This window comes from Capsicum annuum, chromosome 6 (assembly GCF_002878395.1).
Source record: "Capsicum annuum cultivar UCD-10X-F1 chromosome 6, UCD10Xv1.1, whole genome shotgun sequence".
Lineage (NCBI taxonomy): Eukaryota > Viridiplantae > Streptophyta > Magnoliopsida > Solanales > Solanaceae > Capsicum > Capsicum annuum.
Window position 1 is genome coordinate 192,907,026 of NC_061116.1, and position 19,069 is coordinate 192,926,094.

Consider the following 19,069-nt stretch of genomic DNA (forward strand, 5'->3'; position numbering starts at 1 on the left):
TGTCTGTTGAGAATTGAACCTGGGACCTCATGGTGCTCAACCCAACTTCATTGAACCACTAGGCCACACATTTGGGTGCAATATCTTCATTTTCAGCATGACATAATGGATGCTCCATGTCATCGAGGTTGGCCCAACAAGAAATCCTATCCTTTGTTTGCAGCCTCCTATGTGGAGCCAAGAACAGGATAAAAACCCATTTAGGGGCCCCACATTGTTACAAATCAACCTTTGGATACTCTTCCCTTATATGTACATACATTTTCTTGATGGAGTAAGTAATCATCATTGCTGCTCTTTCAGTTATTCCAGCTTGGGTAAAGGTCTGACTGGCTTTGAGTATTTTCTTCATCATCCAAGAGGCCTGATTAGGTTGAGTCTCCCACACCGTGCCCCTTGACATAGTACGAGTGGATCCACCTTATCCACAGGGTATCTTTCTTCATGCACATGTTCCAAAGCAATTTATCAAGTGCTGCTTGATTCCCTTTGTAGACATCTAGTATGTTGAGTCCTGCTGACTTAAGCAAGCTTAATATCTCCCAAGCAACTAGGGACCTCCTGGATAATTTATATCCCCTGTCCATAGGAATGATCTTGATGAGGTTTCCACCATCTGCACCACCTTGTTAGGCAGTACAAACACCTGCAACCAGAACATCTGGATTGAGAACGAAACAGACCTCACTAATTGTAGCCTAGCAGCTTAAGTAAGGAATCTGGTTGTCCAAGCTGTGATTCAACCAAGCATTTTTTCTCGCAGAGGATTGCACTGTACTACTGATAATCTCTTGGTGGTTAGTGGGATGCCCAAGTATTTGAATGGAAAATCACCCCTGCCGAAACCTGAAGCTACCAGAATATCATGTCGGATATCAGTCCCAACCGCTCCAAAACCAGAATGTTATTGGTCTCAAAATATTTCTTTAGCACTTGCCTTTCTCTTTGTTAATTATCATCTGCATAGGCATCTTGTAACATTCCTCTATTTCAACCATCAAATTTTCTTTTATATGGTATGTTTTCATCTTTGATGTCATTCTTTTGGAAAACTGGGTCTGCACATCTGAATTATATGATCTTACCATGCATGGTTTCTCTAAGAGTAATTCAAAATGAAGTCAGTTGGTATGAAAGACGTAAGATTTTCCACGGTTTAGGTATGGATCTAGTAAAAGAGTAAATTTAACACATTAACACTCCAAAAAAAGAATCTCCCTTTTTTTGGTTTGGGTGGCAGGGATGACTAAGGACACTGAATGCCGAAAGTGATTGTGGGTCCTTATCCACAATTCCCATTTCCCAAACTACTTATTCTGGACTTTTAGTATGTGTTAAGCAGCTCACTGCTCTATTAAGAGCTTTAGGTTAGCCCACATTTGTGGTTTTCAAAACCTGGAGAAGAACCAGGTGTATGATGGAATAAATTGGTCCTGATACACATGTTGAACATTTTCTGAAGTTCGATCTTATATATAGTAATGAGCTTCTTGTTTTATATTTTAATTATGATCTATTGCTTAACTAATTTTTAATAAGTCTGTGAACAATACTAGTTGACTCTAGTCCAGCAATAATCTAAATCCTGGAAAAGTACTATGAAAATTGAAGGATGAAAGCCAATTGAAGTTGAATTGGTGGTTACAGTACTCTAAATCCAAGTTTGACTTTAAACCGATGACCAGAGGCGTATCTGAAATTTTAAGATTATGGGTGCGCTAAATTACTGTTTGGTTTGATTTCATATAGAAAATATTATCCTGAGAACAGCTTGATGGAGCAAGCTATAATTATTAATAGTATCACCTATGTTGCTCATAGCCTCGGACTTTTCAAAAATATTGACTACTCCAAAACAGTGTATTTTTGGAGGATCCTACACGGGTGCGGCGATATTTTTGGAGAGTCTGAGCAACATAGATTATCACAACAAAAAGATCATTCGCTTTACAAATTATTCTTAAAAAATTTTCATGCTTTAAAAGCGATCTATAATAGCTAGTCATTATTTGATGAAAATCCACTTTAAAAATCAAAGAAAAAATTGATGGAAAAAACAAGGGAAACGATAATGGAATTAGGGAAAGGGTGACTTTATTTGTAAAAGTATTGCTGAAGAGAAGCATCTGAAGGAGATGGCAAAAAAGAAGAGAGAAATGGCAAAAGATGAAATTAAGGTCAAGGAAACAAAAGAAACATAATCGAAAGAAGACAAAAAAAGACAGCAGACGGGAAGTAAAAATGAGAAGAAAGAAAGGGAAAGATAAGAAAGGATAGACAAAAACAAGAGAGAAACAGACTCTCTTGATAACAAAGGTGCATGCAGCGACCAGTGCACAAATTGGTATCTTGTGCATGGGTTACACACTTGAAAAGGATTATATCAGAAATTGCAGTGTTATCAGTCTCGTAAGGGGTGCCTGAGCTCACGTTTCCGTCCAGGTAAATCTGCCTGACTATGACCGACCGAATTGACACTTCTGCACCAAGGTGCTGTGTTTGATTTATTTTCCTGCCGTTTACTATAGTAAATTTCTTATGAGAAGTTGAAAACTACATCTTTGTTTAATCCCTTGAAATGTTTGATAAAATTATGTCTTCTTTTCCTCCTTTGTCAAGTTTGACGTCTTTTAATAAACTTTTGAGTCACAAGAAAGAGATCCTTGTCCACCTTTGTGGTTGACTGCTTCTTGTGCAGCTTTGTTTTGAATGCTAATGCACTTTTTCGAGATTGTGAAGTTAAGAGTTAAAAAAATTAGAAGATTCTTACTGACAACTTTCTGCAGGTTACTATTTTTGTAAAATCATGCAAAGAGCAGATAGATGTTCTCAGAAATAGTATAAACGAGGAAGATGCAAATTCAAAGGGATGGCTTGGATTGAAGGGTGACAATCTGAATGCTGATACTGTAGCACACAAGCATGGAGTGGTATGGTTGCTACATTTAATATAGTCATCAAATCTTCTATAATTTGATTGGGCTGCTCCCTGATATATCTTTTCCCACTTTCTGCTGGTATTTGGAAATTCTGAAGTAACTTCATTGATACTGATTGAATTTCGGATATTATTAGATGATCTGTGATGCTAGAGGAGTTGATGTTATGTCCTTGTCTTTGATATGATTCTGTTTGTAGAATACTCTAATATCCATGTGAATTCTTTTGATAGTGTTCCATGCGCCTATGTTAGGTACTTCTATTTAAATATTAATTTTCATTTTCCTATTTGAAAAGTCGATCTTTTAGGGTGTGTTTGGTATGATGGAAAATGTTTTCTAGAAAATGTTTTCCTATTTTTCCTTGTTTGGTTGCCATAAAATATTTGAAAACATTTTCACAACAACTCATTTTCCTCAATTTGAGGGAAAATGACTTCCCTCATGGTCCAAGGGAAGTCATTTTTCAGAAAATGACAAATGTGACTTATGACTCCACCCCGACTCCTCTTTCCCACCCCAACAACACTCATATTCACATGACTTAAAAAATTCACATTGTTCAAAAATTTACATTACTTGAAAATATTTTTCACTGTGTTTTGCTTTAATTTTACATTGCTTGAAATAAAAAATAGTGAAGCCCGAATTTTTTTCATTTCCAATGTTCGTTGAATGTATTGTTATTTTCATATGCATAGAGGAAGACTTACCTATGTTACTTTTACTAATTGCATATTTCATTTTGTCATCGATGTAACTTGTTTCACGAGGTTGAATAAGTTTGTCGTCCCGTTATATTTCTATTGATTGTAGTATCTTGAGATTATTGAAAAGTGTCTCCTATATTTGCTAATTAATAGTTGCTTAAATTTAGTGATTGTAATATTTATTTATTCGATATTGATATTATTTGTTATGCTTAAATTAGTTCTTACAAATTATTGAGTTGTTAGAGGCACTGATATACTAGTTAACAGTTAGTAGTATTTTCTAAAAAAAAAAAATTTCACTCACCAATCAAACACTAGAAAATATTTTTCTAAAAAATAGTCTCTACTCACCAACCAAACACCAGAAAATATTTTTCGGAAAATATTTTTCACTCACCAACCAAACATGAGAAAATAAGTAGAAAACCAACTTATTTTCCAGGAAAAATTTTTTCCAAGAAAACAATTTCCATGGAAAATATTTTCCATCATACCAAACACACCCTCAGTGCAATTTTTTACAATCAGTAGAATACTGTCATATCACAATTATTTATCCGCCATTCTCTGCTGGTTTTTCATACTTACGAATAGCCTATTTCAAATAGAGAAATTATTGAAATGATTTCTGATGTTACTGGTAATAATTCACAATTGTTTTCGACTATGATTCCATTAGTAGAGTAACCATGTTACTATTTTAAATTTGGATCTTTTAGCGCTGCTGATTTTGTTTCCCTGATGTTGCTTCTTAGAAAGTGGATGTATTATGTGGTGGTTCTGTGATTTGCGCATCTTTTGAGTCGTATTACCATACTTGAGTAATTGAAGTTACTAGATTGTGGTGATTATTAATACCTGTTGATAATGTAAATATAGTTTTTCAACCTAATCTATAATCTGAAATCAGATGAAAGTATGTCTAAAGCTGTTTCCTCTACTTGTTTTCAAACTGCCCTGTGTCCAATGAAGCCGAGGATGTAAAAGGAAAAAAAAAACAGATCTTTTAGAGTAGAGTGCGAAGGCATTTGAAAGCATATTTCTTCTGGTTTATCATGAGATCTACAATAGATGATAATCCAGTAGTGTTATATATACCTAAAGGTGCACTCTGTTCTTGTGATTCTTGGAGTCTTGATGCATATCTACATATTTATTGTTTGTTTTTACACTACAGGTTTTAATTTTAAGTGAAAAGCTTCATTCGGTCACATCGCAGTTTGACCAGTTGCGGGCAATACGCTTTCAAGATGCTATTAACCGAGTGACACCAAGAAAGAAACGTAAGAACACTACCAAATCAAATGCTACAGAGATCTCAGCTTCTAGTAGCTTGGATCCTGACATGAAAAGGGACTCTGAGGTCAGGGACGCTGATGTATCACAAGCAGTCCCTATAAGAGTCCAAGAACAACTTTTGGACGATGAAACTCGTGCGCTCCAAGTAAGTGGGAAGTTTGCCGGTTGAGGATTTAGTTCTGGCAAACAAGCAAACTTCTTAAAGCTGAAATCACATATATACTCCATTCCTGTATTCTTACCTACTATGATCATTCGCATGATGCAGGTAGAGCTGAACAGTCTCTTGGATTCTGTTCAAGAAACAGAAACAAAGATGGTGGAAGTGTCTGCGTTAAACCATCTTATGTCCACTCATGTTTTGCAACAGGCCCAACAGATAGAGCTTTTATATGAGCAGGTTAGGAATATTGTTTCTGTTTTACTTACTAGTTTGATAGAACTCCTGCCTACCATGCTAGCAGTCGCAGTATTACTCTAGTAATTTCTCGTTTCTTTTTTTTTTTTTTTTAAATATTTATTGTTCTTTGTACTTTGATTATCACATTATTTTGTTGTAATTATTCTTCCTCCTTTAGAATGCTTTGCCAGGCTTTGTTTAGTATTTTGCCATGGCTTCTTCACTCCCATTAGTTTATTGAGCCGAGGGTCAATCCGACACAGCCTCTCTTCCTCCCAATGTAGGGCTATGGTCTTTGTTCTCAGTACCTTCCCCATATGCCCATACCCCACTTGTAGGATTACACTGGGTATGTTGTTGCTATAGTTGGATAGAACTTTAATCTCGTTAACATGACAAAAAGGTCACTTTTTTTTCTCTCTTTTGCTTAAATAATTCAGAGAATCTCTGCTTTTTGTCTATTAAAATTCCTATATATAACCATTTCCTAGTTAGTACTAACAAACATCACAATTTACGGATCTTTCATTGTTCTTCTAATCTAAAGTTCCTACTGTTATGCTTTTATTTTGTTCATTAAACATTTAATCAAAGCATTCAAAGTCCCCATCTGTCTCTTGAGCTATCGCCTATCAAAGCATTGAAAGTTCCCATCTGCATCGCCTATCAAAGCATTGAAAGTTCCCATCTGCCTGTTGAGCTCAATAATTGTCAGCAATCGACATACATGCAACAACAACAACAACAAACCTAGTGTATTCTCACATAGTGGGATCTAGGGAGGGTAAGATGTACGCAGTCCATACCACTGCCTCCGGAGAAGTAGAAAGGCTGTTTCCGGTAGACCCCCAGATCAAGACAAGGAATAATAAACAAATCCGTAATAAAGCATAGAATAAGATGACATAACATAAATACGACACCCACAAGGAATAGTAAACAAAGAATAGTTAACAAGTTCGTAATAAAGCAGGAAACAAGATGGCATAACAAAAATAATACACCCACCAAGTAATACCCTACACTAACGAACCAAATTGGGGCTAGCCTTCTATCCTAATTTGCGTCCCCCAGACCTTCATATCTAGGGTCATGTCCTCAGTAAGTTACATACGGCTCCATGTCCCTCCTAATCACCTCTCTCCAGTATTTCTTTGGCCTACCCCTACCCCGCCTGAAACTATCCAAAGCTAGCCTCTCACACCTACGAACAGGGGCATCCGTGCCCCTCCTCATCATGTGTCCGAACCATCTCAATTGGACTTCCCGCAATTTGTACTCCACCGAAGCCACTCCAAACCTTCTCCCGGATAGTCTCATTCCAAACTCTATCACCCCTAGTAAGCCCACACATCCAACGCAACATCCGCCACCGAAGCAATCGACATACATGCATGAGAAGAAAAGAGTAAAGATTAGGAAACAATGAAACAACGGGATTAATGTCTGTATATGATCAACCAGGTTACATTTTTTCTTGAAAGTGCACAAAACAGAATTTAGAATGATATTGTTCCATTGTCATATATGAAATGAGATTCTGAAGAACTGGGGGTTCATCTAGCCGACCCTATTGAAGTCCATGCCTTCTACAATTAGCTCTGAGCTTCTGTTGGTATGAATTTTATGATTTTTCATTTCAGGCAGTTGAAGCTACTCAAAATGTGGCACTTGGTAACAAAGAACTGTCACAAGCCATTCAAAGGAACAGCAGTAGCAGAACTTTTCTTTTGCTCTTTCTGTTTGTACTTACATTTTCAATCCTCTTCCTAGATTGGTACAGTTAATTATAGGACAATTAATGGGAGTATAGAACGTAAATTATCAAGTAATGTGTTGTGTAACGTTACTAGAAATTTGGAGGCAGTTATTGTTTCTACTGGCCCATGCCCAGCAATATTGAACTTTGTCTCAACAGTTTCACCATATTGCACTTTGATTCCACAATCAAATAATGTAAATTGCGTTAACAAATACTTCTATTATCATTCAAATAACTATAAAGTAATGTATGCGAGTCCGACTTTGTGTAAAGAATTATGGGTCTTTTGTAGTTTCACCCCTATTTTGTGCTGGTCTTTTGTCTCCTAAATAATAAGTACGAGTAGTACTTTTTTCGTTGGTATTTTTGCATCACAATATCTAATAATTTATGCCCCACATTACTTTGTTCTTAGTGACAAAAATTAACAATCAGTCCATTGAAGGCCAAAATTAAAGAATAGCAGCTAGGGCAATTTGTGAAATTTCATCTGATAAAACTACTAATCTTTTGACCATCTTTTTCTAGAGAAAAAAAATGAATTCGGTACCCACCAATAGAGATAGAAATACAAAAGATAAGAGGAAAACATGCCTGCAAAAAAAGAAGCCTAGAACAATATGACTGCAAATATGCAAAAATCGAAAAAGTATAGACCCCCTTAGTAGGGAAGGTATAATTGCTATTTTAAATGCTTAAAAAGAAAATCCCCAATCTCCATTTGTAGCCTTCTTGGTGGGATTACAAATTATGGTGTTTCCCTACAAAGCAAGAGGAGGCAAAACCTAATAGAAAGTAGGAATTAGAAAGAAACAAATAAGAGTAAAGGAATGTTGAGGAAGATATCCAACCACCATGGGTCGTGGGGATGATTGACAACTTTATATCTCTTCATTTTTAATCAGAGTTATTAAGTTTGAGTGTGGCTTTTCAAAATGAAACTTATAATATGTGAATTCGAATTTAAGTCGGTCCCAATATAAGTTTGAGTGTGATCTTTAAAAATGAACCTTATAATGTGTGAATTCAAATTTAAGTCGGCCCCAATATGAGTATCGAACGCTAATAAAATAAAAGAAAGAAATTTATTTCTTTTTCTTCTTAATAATTGAAAAATCTTCGAATCAATGTTATCAAAAGTTGATGAATAGTGTCCACATTTTTACTCTTCTCTAATTAAATATCAAACTTTATCTATAAAAGATTTCAAATCATGATGTGTGTCTAATTTAGACATTATGTTTTATGCTTTTACCACTAAATCAAAGTCCGGGAGAAGAACTAAAGTTCAAACCGATTCTCTCTCTTGTTTTTAGTATAGTGAAAGTAAATAGATATCATATCATGTGTGAATTTCTATTAGCAATTCGATTGTATCTTTTTTGTCCACAACAAACAACATTGATATTTTTCCCTCTTTTCTTTTTCCTTTTGTGTGGATTTCTCTTTTTGAAAGCTAAAAGCACACCTTCTTCAAGTGGGATACCTCTACTTATGGTTGATAGTCTTGGTTTAGTAATAACATTTGATTACCTAAAGAATTCTTTTTCTTTTAGGTGAAATACATCCATCTTTTTAAATTTATTAATATACTTTTTTTTAATGTTTAAATTATCATTTATTTTAATTAAGCATCTAAATATATACATGATTACGTATTTTATTAGACACCTTCAACTTAAATTTTTTTTGTAAAATGCATGTATATATTTTCGAGCGTTTATTATGTAGATAAGTAAACCACATAAAATGTGTCACCTTCTTAATTCTATATCTCACTAGAACATGCATGCAGTTTTATTGCTTATTGAGGCCAACACATATAATTAGAGGTGCCAGATTTTAAATAGTTAATTTATTTACGCAATAAACACTTGAGAACAAGTACAAGAGTTATTTTTCTTTCAAAATTTGAAGTTGAAATAGTCTAGTTAATAGAAATACCTTTTTATATATTCGGGTGCTAAGGTCGCAGTACGAAATGTCTAAATGAATTATACTATTAAGTTTAAGGGATTATTGATGCATTTCGGTAGAGCTGTCAAAATGGGCTGGCCCAACCCAACCCAACCCTAGCGGGCTAGAGAATTAAATGGGCTAGGATGGGCTAGCCCTTTTAACTAAAGGGTCTTTAAAATAATAGCCCAATCCAGCCCTAAGCGGGCCCTGGGTTGGGATAGGTTGACTTTTCAGAAAAATAAAAGCAATCCGAAACATGATAAATGAAAATATTATAAGTACTAGACTATCACCAACTTTTATGGCTTTACTTTAATATGTCTTTTACTAGTTTTTAGCATGTTATAGGCATCTTACTAATACTTTTAAGGGTCGTTAGGTTGGGAAAGAGTTATCCCGGGATAATTAATCTTGGAATTAGTTATTCCAACATGTATACGAATAATTCATTCCACCATGTATACGAATAATTTATCTCATCACTATTGTGTAAATGATGTGATAAATAATGTTGGTACTAACTAATATCTCACATCAAACATGGGATAAAATAGTCCTTCATTCATCTAGGGCTATTTATCCTTTATACCTCACACCAAATCATCCCTTAGTTGTTATTAGCTCATGACATTTACTGTAATAAGCAAAGAAATGATGATTAGCTACAAATTCCATAGAAAAATTCTAATATGGTTAAGATAATAAATACAGATATACACAAAGTATCTACATAAAAGCAACAAGATTATTACATAAGAGAACCTAAATATAAAGAACAAAATATTACATTAAGCAAAATTGTTAGGATTCTGTGTATTACTTTACTCTCTCTCTCTATTAATATACATAACATAGCTAACATATACATAGCATTCTGTGTATATATTGGAATTTTTGTAATATATTTAGGGAGTTGAAATCTTTTGTAATATTGAAAACATACGTTGTGTATTTGTGTAATTTTTAGATAAATAAATGACCAACTTAAAAATATTTAATAATTATCTTTAATATCTCAACCCATGGGCTGGCCTCTGAGGCCGACAGGCCAAGTAAGGCTGGGCTTATAAGCCTCTTTTTTAAATGGGCTGAAAAAATCTAGCCCAACCCCACTTAATTAAAAAGTTGGGTTGGGCCAGCCTCACTGGCCAAGCCCATTTTAACAGTTTCACCTTCTTTTTATTTCACGTGAGCCATTTTATTATTACTTTGTTTTAGAGGAACAGTACATTTTCATAATTGAAATTTTTTTTTTTTTTTTTTTTTTTTAACTTGTAATAACATATTTTTAGAGCTACAAAAATATAGTGACATGTTTAACATCACATAACTTGAAATGATCGAGAAGGAAAGATTGAGCTTTTGGCAATGATGAGTCTTTAATAGAAAGAATGGACTTGAGTTTGTTATTAACTTCATCAACCAATTTTAATTATATAGTTGTAAATGAAGGAACATGTCAGGACTTAATCTCATAACAAATCATTACTAAGTTTGTTAATACTTGATCAAGCATAGTTATTTAACGAAAATATAGACTTAATCCACGTATATAATCACTCTTAACTGTCCTTGCTTCCTCTTATAGCTAAAACCTCATAATTTCATTTTATGTCTTGTCAAAACATCAAATGCCTTTTGCAACCTGCAACATTTGTAATTATTATTCTTGAGAGAGCAAACTACTTGTTCTATAATAATACTTATCTCGATCTCTGATTCAATGTAACTTAATAAATTGTATTTATAAATTACAAAAATTAATAATTTAAAATATTTTTTTAAAAATAAATATGATTTAATTATTTAAATAGTATCCGAAATAAATAAATTGAAATAAAGTACTTTCTTCATTTCATTTTAGTTGTTAGCAAGATTTTATACAATCCTTAAAAAAATTATTAGGAGGGTAATTTGATCCATATATTCCTTATAATTCTTTAATCATTATCTATTTAACTGTCCCTTAATTCTAAAGTACGTTACTAATGCTAAAGACAAAACTAAAAAGAAAAAAAAATCAATTATTTCTTAATTATTAAATTTAAATGGATAAATATTTAGAAACTATTTCTAATATACATGATAACTAAAAAGTAAAAAAGCTAGTAATTAATTAGTAATATGGCATGCCATATTTTCATTTGATGTATTCCAAGGTCATCTCTGTCATCCAAATTGGAAAAGGTGAAAGTGAGATCGTCTTTTTTTACAATATCACTTTCATACCCCATTAGATGAAAGGTTATCTCGAAACAATATATATGCGTGTACCTAAATAGTTTTCATTTTCATTTATGTGGTTATATATTTTTTTTTCCATCATTTTCACACGAAAATATTTGCATTTTGTAATATTTTCATATAATTTTTTATTATCTAATCTAATTTAAGGTTGAAAGTAAGCGCAAGAATACGTAATATTGCACAAGTATATACGAAACCAAATTATGCAAGCTAACTACAAGAAACCAAAGGCGGGAAAATTCAATTTTTACGAGTTTTGAATCCTAAAATAATAAAATGATAATTATAGGTTGTCAATTTAATATTATACATGTTAATATAAATATAGTTTGAGAAGAACTATTGAAATTTACATTTAGACTACTAGCTCCACCCCTACGAAAAACTGATTCAATTATCCAAGGCACACCATATATATAGGTACAATTTTTTGGAGGTCTATACTTTATATTTTGGCTTTTTGTGACAAGTAGTAATAAGGTTATATGACAGAATGACAAATGTCTCTTTTGCTTAAAATAAAATTGTTCAACCGTAGCAAAATAAAATTTCTCTTTTGACAATATGCAGTGGAAATTTTAAAAACAAAGAAACCTAACCAATACTAATTAATCTCTGAAATTAAAAAACAGGGAGCAACTGCATGCATGCATGTTAATAATATGGAACTTGCTGGAATCTGCTTCATCCTCTGTGCAATTATCAACGGCTCAGATCAATCAATACCTCTTCTTCAACACCAAATCTACGGCTCCTGTTGATTAAGAATAAAACTCTAAATCAAAAAGGGTCAGTCCACCAACGATCTGTTGTATGTATTGTTTCCAGGACTTGAAAGTCCATGAATTCCTAGTAATATGAGGATTAATTTTGCCTGTTAGGCGCCTGGCTTCCCCCTTCAATTAATTTTCTATATAAAAAAAAATCACCTCGATACACTAACGCTTTCGCTGCATTGTTTCCATATTTTGAAATCATGAAGTTGTAGTCAGAGGCGAACCCGAGATTTGAAGTCTGTGGCTGCACCGGTGTTGTCAAAGGCGCGCATAAGCCTCGAAGCAAGACTCAAAATGTGTTGCGCGCTCGCCTCGCTTAATGTGCAGCTTAAGTTCTAATTTCTAATACATACTTTCTCTTGTCAATGAATCTTTCTAAAGAGACGAACTATTTCACTTTATAAAAAAATTATTTTTTTTGTTCATATATTTGTCATTCATGCTTATATTATTAGTCTTGGACTAGACATATATTTATATTTTTTCTCTCTTTATGCCTTTTTTCGTTAAATCTCACACTTTATTTGTACTTTGTGCTTAAACACAATATACCGTGAAAATTTTTTACGCTTATTGCTTTTGATAATACTGTGGTGCACAATATTATCTTAAGACGTTAGAAAATTTTTCAATATCAATTAAGGGATATTATTATATTCATTTGGTCGCCAAAGACATGAACAATACTGAAAAAATAAATATATCGAACAAATATGAGTTCTAAGCTAATAACTTTACTTTCTTATAATATGAAACTTACTTTTAATATTATTGAATAATTAGTTGTGGTAGCTCAATGGTCAAGGATGACTCATTTTACGGGATGGTCGCGGGTTCGAATCCCCAATCCAGCAATAATTTAGCATTAAACCAAATATCGAAAATAAAAGCAAAAATATTGTGCGACTCAAGGATCAATCCCTGGTCGTGTGGATGGAAGCGATGGCTCCAACCAGCACACCTAGGTAGGGTGCACTATTTACTATATCCCAATTTCTGAAGGTATATACACATATATACACATAATTTTTTTCAATGTTAACGGGTGCACGTGCACCCCCACTAATACATGTGGGTCCGTCTCTGTGTTGTTGACGGAGAAACTCTGTCCCAAACATTTAAATCACAAAAGTAATTAGAAAAACCACTGTGTGCCAGCCTTTTAGAAGATGATGACTCCTCGGAAGTTTGAGGATATTTGTCGGAACAACTACATCAAATAAATCGGCATAATGGTTATATAATGCTTCTATGCAAATGTTCGCATCACTCATAGCCGTAAACAAATCTGTTTTTTCTTGAGGATCTATCTCTAAGGAATTATAAATAACAGTACTAAAGTCGCACATAGTATTATAGTTCATGCATGGATTTAGTATAGCACCAACCAAGTAAATTGGAAAAAGTGAAAACAATATTTTTTAAATTTAGGAAACATAACACCAACAACTTCTTTATAGCCTTCTCTATCCTTATATTCTTTAAGCAAACAAGAAATGTCGGCTAAATAAGCTAAAATATTGCAAACAGTAGGATAATAAGCACCGAAAAATTCAACCGTAGCTATATAAAATCTTTTCAAAAATTTAACAAGATCATCAATTGCAGTCCAATCAGAATCATGTAGCATACACTCAGGAAGAACACAAAATTGATTAAAAGTCATTGTAAAAGGAACTTTATAAGCAAGACAAGTTTTTAAATAAATATAAGTAACATTCCATCTAGTATCACATTCTTCAGGCATTAATATCGGTTTAAGTCCATTTTGTTCACATTTAACTTTAAATTCTTTTACTCTACCTCTTCGATTATTTCCTTGAATAAAGCCAACAACAAGCCGGAACTTTTCAATATAAAGCTCAAAAAATTCAAGATCATCTTTTACAATTAAATTATATATATATGACAAGCACACTTAACGTAAATATTTCAGGAACGACGGAGAAAAGTAAGCTTTTAACTTTTCAATAACAACCTTGTTGTTAGATGCGTTATCAAAAGCAATACATATTTTTTTTTCAATACCATAATATTCTGCGACTGTAGTAATAGATTCCAAAATAAATTTTTCAGTATGTCTACGACCTTCATCATACAAAAAAGTTAGAATACGTTTTTGCATAACAAAATTACTATCTATCCAGTGATAAGTAATAGTTAAATAATCATTAACTATTGAATATTATTAACAGCACGACCAAGATGAAAAGTTAGAGCAATTCTACATTGAATATTTTTTAATAATTTAGATAAATAATAACAATATTGTGCATGGAGTCTAAACAAAGCGGCCCGATAAGTACTTCTAGAAATACCATTAAACATAGGATTATAAATTACTTGAATATAATGAATAAAAGCATCAGAAGAAGCAAAAATGAAAGGTAAACAACCCACAACTATCATTTTTACTATTTCTTCACGGTCCTTCATTTTATTATAATTCTTAATTAATTGACCGCTTGTTGGGTTCAATCTAGTTTGTGTTGGCCTACCAATAACCTCACCCCCTTGTGCAATAAGTAACTCTCTAGAGTGTTTGTCTCTTAAATGTCTCATCAATGAACCAGTACCTCCTATATTGCCTTCGATTTTATGCTCATATATAATTTCACAAATACTGCATTGCACCTTAGTTTGTTCTTCTATTTTTGTAAAAAATTTCCATGCAATACTAGTTTTTCTACAAGCTCTTGGGGCACGGGAAGGATGGGGAGGAAGATTAACCGATTCAGATCTAACATTAGCGTTTCCTACTGCGGGTGTCTCACCAATATTTTCATCATCTTCATCTAAATTAACTGCATCTACTTCATTTTCTTCTTCTATACCATAATTTTTTTGAGTTTTTGCATAATCAATATCGTGCGCACCTACTCCTATTTCATCCTCAAAGAGTTGACTAACTAGTACCGGAGGCACACGGGTATATGTATTACTTGAACTACCTCTACCGGAACCTCCACCAATTCATTTTTTCCTACCACTATCACTTTCGGGACAAAATTTTTTGACACTTTTACCGATGTTTTTAATTTATTCATATTAAAAAATAAACTAAAAGATATTTCAAATACACATAAATAATAAAATAAATATTCAATAATTAATACACTAATTAAAAGTTAAAGGTAAGAGATGGAACGACAATATCAAATTTTGAAAGTATCTGAAAGTTACGACTTTAGAAACTTCCCTTTGTATTTGTCATTGAAAAATTAAAAAATAAAATTGAGCACTTTAGGAGATAATTAGAAGATTTGAGAGAAATTGAGATTTGAGAGAACGAGAATTGTGTGAAAAATGAATTTTGAGTTAGGGGTATTGATACAAAATTTTTGGAATTATTTTTTTTTTAAAAAATTAATGGGTAATTGGCCAAGTGGCTGTTGGTAGGCCAACGACATTAACGGTCCATTTGGGCCTATAGTCAATGCTACCAACTTAAAAAAAAAATTAATTCAAAGTGAGTCGGTCCGGTTCGGTTAACTAGTGGGCCTGGTTCGATTTTCTAATTGGGCTGGTCCATCGGGTCAATCCACTTGGCCGGCCCAGGATTGGGATCGGCGGCCCTACAACCCGTGGGTTGACCATGGAGGCCCACCAGTTGGGTTGGGTTAAACGGGCTAAACCGACCGTTTGATAAGTTTACCAAAATGCCCCCATGTTTATCCCTAAAAAAATCTCTCAAAATCATATTTCTACGACTTGATCAATGAGTTGTGGATCCGATTCACAAGTTGTGAGTCAAACTCGTGAAAATCAGATGGATTTTACAATTTTCAGGATTTGATCCATTACTTGGTCCAATATGAATCGTGGATTCAGTTCACGAGTCATGAATCCAATCAACCAATTGTGAATTAGACCCTTGAGTCAATTTATTTTGGTTCACAAGTCTTGAACCAATTCGTGAGTGCAACCTATCTATCGTGAGTCGACCCGTGAGTCAATTTTTTAAAGTTAATTTATACAATATTGGGTGCACAAAGGTTCAAAATTTTTTGGCATGTTACAATAATAGACTTGTCCCTCGTACCTTTTCCACTTAATACCCTTTCTTTTCGTCTATATAAGAAGTTGAAAACGTGACATGCGCCTAACTCATACATCACACATTGCGCTCTTACCACTAGATAAAAGTTCTAATATTTTTTTCTCTCTTTATTGTATATATCATCTCTTGCATATGTCATCAATGCAAATTTCTCCATAATATTGGATTATTAAAATAATATTAGACTACTACATCAATAATTTTTATACTCTAACTTATAAAAATCTTTTCTATATCAAATTAATTAATTTCATCAAATTAGTTAATTTCATAAAATAATTTCTAACTCACAATAGATGTGTACAATCAAATCTCTCTATGGTGGCAACATTTCTCCAAAAACTTAATGTCCACTATAGAGATGTGTTGTTATATACATATACTGACATTTAACGTTCAAAGCTCATTCAGTAGTCTTTTTTTGTGAAATTATTAAATAATTGATATGCAACATTTAAATGTGATTTTTTCTTTTAATTAGATACTCATTCTTGAAATTTACTGTAACATGACATTAATGATGATTATCATAAATATTTTGATAGTTTATTTTGTACATAATATATTTCTTACAAAATATTATTACATAGTATTTGAGTATGCTATTATAGAGTGATAATTTTACAAAGAGTTCAACACTATAATAAATGGCATTGTTGTTATAGATAGAATGCCATTATATATAAGCAAAATATATATGAAAAATTAATTTCGGAGAAAATCGAGTCGCTAAGTAAAATATTCTTATGACGAGGTGACATTATAGATAGGTTTGACTGTACGAAAAAAAGTTTAAAGCGTCTAAATTCATTTTGTATTAATAATTGTGTAGATTTCTCTGTTTTTTTCTTCTTCTTTTAATTAAAGGATTCATAAATGAAAAGGAAATAGAGAAACACAACATACTTTAAGTTATTTTAATTAATAGAGTGTCTCTTTTTTAATCTTTAGTTAAATCTACAACATGAAATAGGAAATCTCAGCATAAACTGCTAATTAATTTTCTACTGTTTAAAATCAATTAAATTTTATTGGGAATGTTCTTGTTGTTACAAAAATTAATTTTTATACTAAATAAAAATGTATCTCAGTTATTTCCCAAGATTATCATTTCACTTTTTGTAAGCTTCATTTTTATTATAAGTTAAAAGTATTTTAGCCATGCAATATATCAAAAGATTATTATTTTTAAATATAACTTTGACAATAATTATTAAGATACATATACTAACACGTTAATCTGACTAGCATATATAAATACAAACAAAGGGGGTCACCCTATGTAGCCATGTTTTTGAAAAACTATTATTTTTAGATTGCTTAATCCACTATTTTCTTTTAGAAAAGTTTTAAAAATCTAGTATAAGCCACTATATAAAACTCGACTTTGTAAGAAATAGTGATTAAAAGTTTGGTATACAATATTATACACTTAGTACACTTAGTATACAATAGTATACAAAATTATAAGAGCTGTTTATACATTCGTCTACACGATTATACAATACTATACAAAAAATTAATTCATCTTCTTTGCATTACTACGTTGAATTCTCACTTTTTATTTTTCATATATATATACACACATATATATATATGGAGAGAGAGAACTTATTTTATCAAATTATTAAAAAAATTAATAAAGTTGATTCCCATCATTTAAGAAAATATTGCATTTATTTTTAGCATGAATTATTATTTTTCAATAATATTTTTTTATTGTGTATATTTTGTATTGATAAGTGATGTTACATACATGTGCAACACACATATACTCAAATTATAAGAACAAATATTATTTTTATTTAAATAAATATAATATTACATATATTATAACTTTACTTATAATATTATATACTTCTCCTTTTTATATGTCGTCTTTTATATTGACGCGAACAAATATTATTTTTATTTAAATAAATATAATATTACATATATTATAACTTTACTTATAATATTATATACTTCTCCTTTTTATATGTCGTCTTTTATATTGACGCGACATACACGTAAACTAAGCTAGTATACTTTTTATATGATAATTTAGCTATAATATATATTTTTTTAAATGACTTATTATTGTGGTTAAAGAATTATTATTGATCTGTAAATTTCTACTTGTGGCAAAAATAATAGTTAGCTATGAAAATTTATTATATCCATAGATTTGTGGCCAATCATTTAACTATTATCACATTTTAAATTATTTGAAGGACATAATATTTTTTTAGCTATAAATTTTTATTTCAAATAATTTTACTGTGGATAAAAAGTTATTATTACTATAACTTTTATCACGTGACAACGACTTGCAATTAGCTACTAAAGTTTATTATAGCAATATATATGTGGCTAGTCATTCAGTTATAGCCTTGATTTTATTACTTGAAACAAAGTAATTTATTTGGCTACAAAAATTTATTTCACACAATTTATTGTGGCTAAAAATGATATTATTGCTATAATAACTTTATAAAGTGGCAATTTAATTATGATTAGCTAGGAAATTTCATCGTAACAGAAGATTCGTAGCTATTTAGGTAATTATTGCCATAATTATTAGCAGCCAAAGCAAAATGAGACATTAACTTTGCCACTATAATTTTCGTGGCAAGGAAACTTTATGAATTTCTAAATAGCCACGAAATTTAAATTTTTGTGGCTGTTATTAAGTACTAGCCATAATTTTTATATATGTAGCTAAAATTTCATAGCTATATATGCAATGTGTTGTAGCACTATCATAAAATTCATTCATCATCTAATCATCACCATGGACATTAACCCTATCACAAAACCCTTCTTCTGGATTACTTGTTGGGACAATACTATTGTAGACACGTAATTTTGTCCCTCCCAAAAACCCAATTCATCCATTTTTACCTCGCATTGTCGTACACTCTCACCCACGTAA

The 19,069-nt window shown here is 32.0% G+C and overlaps 1 protein-coding gene across 13 annotated transcripts in view; it reads left to right on the plus strand.

Annotated features, from left to right (window-relative positions):
- LOC107872775 (syntaxin-81) overlaps nt 1-7,321 on the plus strand; it is a 17,302-nt gene extending 9,981 nt beyond the window's left edge. For all 13 annotated transcript variants that reach the window (XM_047413660.1, XM_016719373.2, XM_016719374.2 and 10 more), the window contains 4 exons: nt 2,787-2,930; nt 4,830-5,096; nt 5,220-5,351; nt 6,995-7,321. In XM_047413660.1, coding sequence (XP_047269616.1) covers nt 2,787-2,930; nt 4,830-5,096; nt 5,220-5,351; nt 6,995-7,138 — 687 coding nt within the window. In that variant the 3' untranslated portion in view covers nt 7,139-7,321. The remainder of the gene's footprint in view (nt 1-2,786; nt 2,931-4,829; nt 5,097-5,219; nt 5,352-6,994) is intronic.
- Nucleotides 7,322-19,069: the final 11,748 nt, after the last annotated feature.